The sequence below is a fragment of the Asparagus officinalis genome, chromosome 4, assembly GCF_001876935.1.
Source record: "Asparagus officinalis chromosome 4, Aspof.V1, whole genome shotgun sequence".
Lineage (NCBI taxonomy): Eukaryota > Viridiplantae > Streptophyta > Magnoliopsida > Asparagales > Asparagaceae > Asparagus > Asparagus officinalis.
Genome location: NC_033797.1, coordinates 31728058 through 31736963, shown reverse-complemented (window position 1 = coordinate 31736963; position 8906 = coordinate 31728058). Strand labels below are relative to the sequence as shown.

The following is an 8906-nucleotide window of genomic DNA, read 5'->3' as shown; positions in this document are numbered from 1 at the left end:
TCCTTCTATCCTCCAATGAATATGATCGTGTAGGCGCAAGTCCATCCAACCTCCAACATCGTTGTTTGTCTAGAATACCTAATGAGCAAACTCAAATGCTAGATAAACTATGTTAGAGATTGCTTGTAAATCATCAAAACAAGATTAGATAATATGCTCATAAATATGAGACCTAACACAATGCACGTACAGAAAAACTAGTACATTTAAAAAATAGAAGAAAAGATACCACCAAAACTTTTTCCGTAACCAAAGTCCATGAAAACTTAACCTCGATGCCCAAACTTTAAATATTTTTTTTTTCTTGTCATTGTCCGCAAGCAATGAAGAACGTTAACAAATTCTACCCAAAATGTTCAGAAAATGACTTCGATGTGCTATTGGTCTGGTGAATGTAAAAGCAACTACCTAGAACTGGCCAAATTGCGTCACATTTAGACTACATCATGATGAAATTCCAAAAGCTGGGCTCAATCTTATTTTGCATCAAGAAACGTAACTCCCAGGATACTGATGATTAGAGACGCAGCGGATTTTAAAGAAGCTACCTGATTCAGGTTCAAAAAAATTAATCTGAATTTTCGTTGAATGGCGTAATCCACTACGGCTCATCAGGCAATTGGATTCGCAAAAATCTCTCCACAGCCCCTCAAAATAAACTTGCCCGGAAAATAACTCAAAATCGATCAGAACTTCCATTTCAAGTTCAACAGAGAGGGACGCAAGTACAAGTGTATCCGCAGCATAAAACAAATCAACAGCACAACTTACAAGCAATGACCCATCCTAGTGTTTTCTAACTTTCTTATTCCGATGAGTGCTCTCAGGAGTCCCACTCTCAAGCTTGCGTTTCTTCATCAGCATCTTCGCCTTTCTAGCTGCAACTGCAGGCCTTTTACCCTTGCTGCTATCTTGCTTATCAAACCCCCTCTCCCTTTTAGATCCATGATTGCCATGTCCACTGCTTGGGCGTGAGTGCAATCCCGATTTCTTCACCACACCGGATTTGCTTGCGCGGAGACCTTGATATGACAAAGAAGCCGCTGATGGCTTGGCGTTTTCATTCTTTTCCGATGATCTTTCGTTACAGGAGACTGCAAATTTCTTTCTTGGGAAGTCCCTCTTCGGACCAGCATCCTTTCTTTTTGTTGGGGTAGCATCTGCCTTGGCGTGGCAGACCCTGAGAGTTCGATCACGGATCATTAAGTCTCCTCTCTTGCAAACTTGGTTCGCAGCATCCTAAAAGCCAAAAAGAAATAGATAAAATAACAAAATAATTTTCTTTCTTTAGCGGATATCGTACAATGATGGATCAAAAGGAGTTCAGTTAAAATCCAAAAATAGTTTTAAAGCATCAAACTTGGAAGTAAGTTTCACCATATCTATACGACAGCTGAAAAGTTCAAAAGAAATCAACAAATAGTTTTAAAGCATCAAACTTGGCAGATGCCAAAGGTAACATAACTTATAGAGGGAAACAAATAAGTGGAATCTAAGACGCTACAAATACCTGAAAAATAAGGATCAGAAATCAACTGGTTCGCTAGTTCATGCATTTAGTTACAACAGAAACTAGTAATAAGCTCACTGATTTCCAATACTTCCAATATTATTGTAGTCGCAAAAGTCACACCGTTTTGCTTGTCTACCTCTCTATCCTCTCCAATGATCCTTTCTTCTCTTGTTTATTATAATACTTACACGTGTCATAACCAATTTACATAATGTCCAGGGACAGTAATCTGGATATAATTTTACCCATATCACTTTAATACAATGTGAAACACAATTTTCTCAAATATATCTTAAAAATCTGAATAATAGAAGACAAATAAATTGGGAAACTGTGTATGCAATAGAATAGAGGAATAATGGAGACAGTATGGAGAAAGATATTGCAGTCAAGGTAAAGAATGACTGCAGATTGGGAGTATACGGGCAGCATGCAGCATGGTGAAACTGAAATCTATTACCATATAAACCAGTTTGGTTTCATGGCTCTGCTTATTATGTTGTCTCAATCAATATAAAGTTCACAGTTTCTATAACTTTCCATCAATAATCCCATTGAGAGAATCTCCTTCCGTTGCTTGTTTTCCTAATGAAATTCAAAATGGTTCTCCAAAGGAGATCATCCATTTCAAACCTATGTTCCTCCATCACTTGAACCCCAGTTGTCTTGGTCATAATATGGATCTTAGTTCTACAACATATCATCCTTTTGTAAGGACTTGGCAGATATAACAAACCAAGTGGAAATATACTAATGCAGAAACGTAGATGGATTCAGAATTTATGGTGGCGAGTTTGATAAATGTAAAGATGTCACAAAAGAAGTAGCCAAAAGCAAAAAATAGATCATGCTTATTATTTTTCTAATACAAAAGAAAGGTAACCTTATCATACTCTTGTTTTAAATAATATGTAAGCGATACCCTTCCCCACAACATATCATCCTTTTGTTAGGACTTGGCAGATATAACAAACCAAGTGGAAATGTACTAATGCAGAAACGCAGATGATTCAGAATTTATGGTGGCGAGTTTGAAAAATGTAAAGATGTCTCAAAAGAAGTCACCAAGAGCAAAAAATAGATCATGCTTATTATTTTATAATACAAAAGAAAGGTAACCTTATCATACCCTTGTTTTGAATAATACATAAGCGATACCCTTCCCCAAGCTTGTCTGGGGATCTCTAACAACTCGCACAGCCTCAACGCTAGACTCAGATGGGTTCGATCCACAGAATAGTTGGTAAAGCTCTTCGTCCTGAAATGAATATTACATATAAAAACAAAAACAAAAAAATGCAATTAGAAACTACATTCATAAGATAATTTTGTGCTTACTGTTTCTGATATACATCTCAAGACTAAATTGCTTGAAGAAAGAAAATCACCTTTACATCAAAGGGGAGGTTGCCCACAAAGACAGTCTTTTTTCTTTCGTAGAGTTGGGTTTCTGCTTTCAATTTCTTACGAGGTGGGCATGCCATGTCTACCCGTATGTGATTTTCTCCGATCTACAAGCAAGAAAGAAAATAGACTTAATTCAACAGCCTTTCATGGAATTCATTATGGAGAATCAATGTAATTCAAATACAAAGAAACAGAAATGCTATATGCACATGGCTTAGCGTGCTTGTGGAAAGCAAGGACATACCACTGTCATATTGTTTGATAAAGCAGCTTGTGCAGATTGCTCATTATTGAAAACGATGTAAGCATTCACCCTGAAAATCAAAGACAGAAACAAGAGAGGAACAGAATTATCCATGATCTGCTAATTTTTGAAGGCAATAAACACCAATAGAGAGCATTAAATATAAACAACTAATTTTTCTTAGAACAATGTAAGGCTTTCATATCAAAGCATTTTTCCCCTCTCTAAGAAAGCCTGCCACTTTAATTTGCAAAAATAGCTTCACTTGTCATATGGTGATCTTCCCATTAAGAATTAATATTTTAAGAGTTGGATTTTGGCAAATCTAAAAAAACAGAAAAATGAAAGATAGAAATAAACAACAAATTTGCCTATATTTAAGGAAAATAGCTGGCCTTGATGCAAACCTTTAGATAATGGATTAAGTTTTTCGAGCCCTTTTTCCTTCACAATTTCTATCATCAAAGCATTCACAAATCACAAGTGCAGATATATGGTTCAATTTATGTGAGAAGCATCATATAACTCCCCAGATCACTATAGTTCAATAAAAATACAATGTACATGGTCTAGAAGTGTGAGTTTTGTTTGAATCCCACAATCCAAACCTAATCCTGGATTAATGGAAATGAGAAATTATACCACTTAAAAATTCCAACAAGTTCGCTAATCAATGTCAGTTTGCTCACTTATGTATGTAAATGCTAAAGGTTACATCATTGAGAAAGAAAAAGATTTATTATTTTAGATAGACAACAGCATATAGTTTTAATTCTTAATTTCAAAGCGACAAGTATGATTCCTCAGATTGTATGCACATCAATGTTCCTGACATATCTTAAGTGGTTTAAGATCCGTTAACTATGGATCCAAAATCTGCACTGCAAAGTACAGTAGCAGATCACAAGATCCAATGTGGAGTTGATCCACTGCTTGATCCAGATTGTATAGGTGCTTCAGTCCTAATATGGGATTGAAGGACTTCGACAACAATGCTCTAGGAGAAGCCCAATGAAACTGGTATCAGTTCAAAATCACGGTGTCATGTCATAACATTCTTAAGAATACAAGTGAAAGTGAATCATAATAAGAATTTCTAATTTAGATGCCCGAGAGCTACATAGCACGGAAACTATTGCGGACACGGGACATGACAAATTTGTAAAATGCAGGATATAGGGACACAGCTATATATAATTTATATTAGATCAAATATTGAATTAAAATATCGGTAACATATGTACATTTCTTTCTATTATCTATAACAACTAAGAATCAAGTTAAATCAAACTAAGAATAAGGTTTAACAATAAAAGTTCAATTTTGCTTGCATGGGATAATACAATGGGTTCAAATATTTAAGTAATTGGTGTCAGTCAAAAACCAATTGGTTTTTAACCCGATATCACCAAAGAAACTCGTTTAGGGTGTAAATAATGGGAAAATCGGGTTTAGCTTTGAACTGCATGTGTCCATGGCGCGTCCGCGGAGAATCCGCGTCTGACACATTTCAGACATGAACATGGCACCCAAAATGCGATGTCCTAGTAACCCAGCCCGTGAGCAATGTGAAGAACCTTCAGATAATAACATGTTTAATAGAGGTGAAGGTAAAAGGCAATAATAATAATGACAATAACCTTGGATAAAGTATTGGCTAAAGCTTTAATTTTTGTAGCAAAATTTCTTTATAGAAAGGCTGTGCTTTTGTAGGATATAAGGGAGGCAAAATAAATTAGGCTAAGTTAAGGTCCACAAAAGAGAGCTTGGGCATATTTGTTACTTGTATGCGCAATGCAAAGAACTATAAAATCAATAACTTCTCTGCCATACAATTCTAAAATCCCTATCTATTCTGCAGAAAGCTTTCTAGTACATTATACATCTCAAATTTGTGAATTCAGATATACAAACATTAAAAAGTTTAATCTTCCTCGTGAAATCATAGAAGCTACTCTACAAAAATAAAGAACTGATAACAAACACAAACCTGCCAACAGCTTCATTGAGCTTCCCCTTAATTATAGCCCCCTTTCTTGGTGTCTTACTCTGGTTAAAGTTTCAAATGATGCAATCTTTAGCACAAAATACAAGCAAGAAAATAAATAAAAAGCCAAATCTCAATCTAAATACTCACATCCACAAGCGGCACCGACCGAATCCTCACCGACTCAATCTCCCCAAACTTCTCGAACTCTTTCATCAACACCTTCTTCTTAATCTTCACCGGCAAATTCCCAACAAAAACCGTCCTCAAAAGCTTACTCTCATCATCAAAACCCTCGTCTTCCCCCTTCGATTCCGAAGCAACAACATCCTTTGCTTTCCTCTTCTCTCCAACATTAACAACGGCAACCTCTTCAGTCTCGGCAATCTCCCCATACTTTCTCTTCTCATACTGAGCTTCAATCTCATCTCTCTTCCTCTTCTTTGTGCTCTTCTTCAAATCCTCGCTCACGTCCTCGCCGTTCTCAACCTTCTTTCGTTTCTTTGAGATCGATTCGGGCGTTGACGAGATAGGTTTAGGATGTTCAGAGTTTTCTTCTAGCTTCTTATCTCGTTTTCTCTTCTTGGCGTTGGCGAAAGGCGAAGATTCTAACCCTAGCTCCGCCGGTGGCGGTGGCGGAGATTGGGGTTTGGGTTTGGGTTCGGGTTCGGGTTTGCGGCGAAAGGGATTGCTGTCGCTGAAGAGAGATTTAATGGCGTCTGGCTCCTTCAATTTTTTGCCCATTTTGCTGCTTCTAGGGTTTCGAATCGAAGCGAAACAAAGAAGGGATCTTTTTGCATGAGGGGTGAGACAAAAGGATAACGGGTTAAAGAGGAACGAAGCCGGTTCTTTTTTGTCGTCTGACCCGATCCATTTGAAAAAGACACCTCGTATCTGAACGCGCTTCTCGCAAGTAGCAACACGAAGTGGGAAATAATCTTCTACGTCTACAGGTGTCTTAAGCATGGGCCCGTATTCGTATCCGAGTAAATATCTGTAACCGTATTCGTTAGGATACGGATATTGTTACATAAATCTATAACCGATAGGATATAATTACATATATGATTTTGTAAGGAAATATCTGTATTCGAAATATCTGAATACATATTAGTCATACTCTTACAATAGTTTCGATTCTTAAATTATGGATTTGTGGTTAATTTTGATGATCAAGATGTATACTCTTAGCTTTTCAGTCATAATGAATATATTAACGAACTCTTTTGTATCACATGAACTATATTTTTCTTAATACTATGTAGTTTTCTCATATCCGTTTTGTATCCGCATGCATATCCGCATCTATATCCGTAACGGTATCCGATTTTAACGGATATGGATATGAATTTTTCTTACTGAGGTATATCTGTATCCGTATCCGAGATAAGTAAACGAATATGAATATGATAACCAGCATATCCGAGCCGTATCCGGACCGAATGCACCCCTCTTAAGGGAATCCGGATAAACCTTATTTCTTCCGCCTAGATTATTAGAAGAGTGGCTGTATATTTAGCAACATACGGTTCATTTCAAAAATAATATCATCACATCTCGTGAACTATGCTTATTCTGTTTTGCTTAATGCAAATTATATTCATTCGCTAAGTAACGGACAATTTTGATTAAAGAAGTGTCTTTTCTTGTTAGAAATATGCATGTTCGAAGGTCATATGACCTAACTGTTGGGATCATGACATACAACGCAGCGGAAAAAGCATATCATGACTATTAATCAAAATTAATTAAATAGACATTTCCATAATGTACTCCCTGATATTTCCTTTGCCCTTATACTTCATTGAAATCAAGCGAGCTAAAAGCGTGCTTGTTTCTACCTTATCGTTTTTCGCAAAACGCTTCTCAATTTCGGCAAGGAAATCTTTAGCCTTAGTAATCCCTTCGGATTCTATGCCCCTGAAGGCTTCCGGAACGCCGCGCTTAATGATCATGAGACTCATGCGATTTGAACGCTCCTACTTCTCATGCTCCTTCTTTTGCATCAGGAGTGCTATCCGCATTGAGAGGTTAGGGTTGTTCAGTTCTTAATGCATAGTCAAGATCCATGCAGCCAAGAACAATTAATATGTTCTCTTTCCAAACCTTGAAGTTTGTCCCATTTAGCATGGGAATTGAGTTGATGTTAGCAGAAATTGTTGCAGCAGATGCATTAGCTGAAATAAAACAACAAATGCTCACATCAATAACCATAATCAATAAAATTCAAATAATGACAATCCCCATCCAAGATACCGGCACAACATTAATATCAAGTCTTTGGACAGTAATATTAACTTGTAAGTGATACCTTGTTGCAATGATCAAACATTGACAATAACTCATGTCAAATAATGAAACTATCTTTGGATCGATTCATTATTCACATGTAAACCTTATAATTGTCACATGCTTATCATCGCAGATGTGTATACAGTCTAAATAAATATTAACCTTCCTTTGGGCCGATTAAATATTTATACGAAAGCATACACACAAACATCTCACATTCCTTATGAACAACCTGCACAAGAGAGGTTACTTTGGCAACTTCTTGTTTCAATTAATCAATTGGAGTGAGAGACAACCTTAATACCTTAGAGTCATAATATTTGAATTAAATAATTGATTAAGAACCAAATTAGATTTAAAAAAAAAATTAAATCAACTGAATTTCTAAAAACTTAATTGGGGTCTCACAGCTTAATTAGGGCCCATAACTTAATTGAATAAATTAAGTATACCAAAGTGGACCCATGAAAAGCCGAGGCTTAACCATAATGAACACGAAGTTCCCTTAACTTCGAACGCAAGGTTCGACTGTATTGAGTACGAGACTCACTTAAGTACGAACGCAAGGTTCGTTTGAAAAATGAACGCAAAGTTCAACCTGAGCACGAACGCAATGTTCGACCTGAGAACGAACGCAAAGTTCGTTAAAAATGAACACAAAGTTCAACCTGAGCACGAACGCAATGTTCGACCTGAGAACGAACGCAAAGTTCGTTAAAAAATGAACACAGAGTTCAACCTGAGTACGAACGCAATGTTCGACCTGAGAACGAACGCAAGGTTCATTTAAAAATGAACGCAGAGTTCAACCTGAGTACGAACGCAAAGTTCGTCCTGAGAACGAACGCAAGGTTCGTTTAAAAAATGAACGCAGAGTTCAACCTGAGTGCGAACGCAAAGTTCGACCTGAGAACGAACGCAAAGGCGAGGTTCACCTTAGAACGAACGCGAGGTTCGTTAAAATTGAGCTTGACGCTCACCTGAGTTGAACGCGAGGTTCACCTTAGAACGAACGCGAGGTTCGTTAAAATTGAGCTTGACGCTCACCTGAGTTGAACGCGAGGTTCACCTTAGAACGAACGCGAGGTTCGTTAAAATTGAGCTTGACGCTCACCTGAGTTGAACGCGAGGTTCACCTTAGAACGAACGCGAGGTTCGTTAAAATTGAGCTTGACGCTCACCTGAGTTGAACGCGAGGTTCACCTTAGAACGAACGCGAGGTTCGTTGAGCGCGAAGCTCGGTTAAAATTGAACGAACGCGAGGTTCGTTTGAGGTAACCACCTCCTCAATTTTCGCCATGAACCCTTAGGGTTTCAAATTGAAACCGCCGCCGAACCCAAAAAAATCTTTGATTTTTATTTTCAAAACAGATCCAGAATTGGAAAAAATTGAAGAAAAAATCAAAGAAAAATCCAAAAAATTCCAAAAAGTTACTGTTCACCCAAAAAAACTTTACTTTCCA

The 8906-nt window shown here is 37.3% G+C and overlaps 1 protein-coding gene across 1 annotated transcript; it reads right to left on the bottom strand.

The window, feature by feature from the left end:
- Positions 668 to 5952, bottom strand: LOC109837111 (RNA-binding protein 34). The gene is made up of 6 exons (XM_020405203.1): positions 5302 to 5952; positions 5155 to 5213; positions 3165 to 3234; positions 2902 to 3024; positions 2643 to 2771; positions 668 to 1239 (listed from the first exon to the last, which is right to left on the bottom strand). The coding sequence occupies exons 1-6, from the start codon at positions 5893 to 5895 to the stop codon at positions 787 to 789; spliced, it is 1428 nt and encodes a 475-aa protein (XP_020260792.1). The 5' UTR covers positions 5896 to 5952; the 3' UTR covers positions 668 to 786.

Coding starts and splice junctions, on each gene's coding strand:
- LOC109837111 (XM_020405203.1), bottom strand. CDS start 5,895: ATGGGCAAAAAATTGAAGGAGCCAGACGCCATTAAATCTCTCTTCAGC. Junction 5,214..5,301: donor GGTCGGTGCCGCTTGTGGAT/GTGAGTATTTAG, acceptor AACTTTAACCAG/AGTAAGACACCAAGAAAGGG. Junction 2,772..2,901: donor ACCTCCCCTTTGATGTAAAG/GTGATTTTCTTT, acceptor TATTCATTTCAG/GACGAAGAGCTTTACCAACT.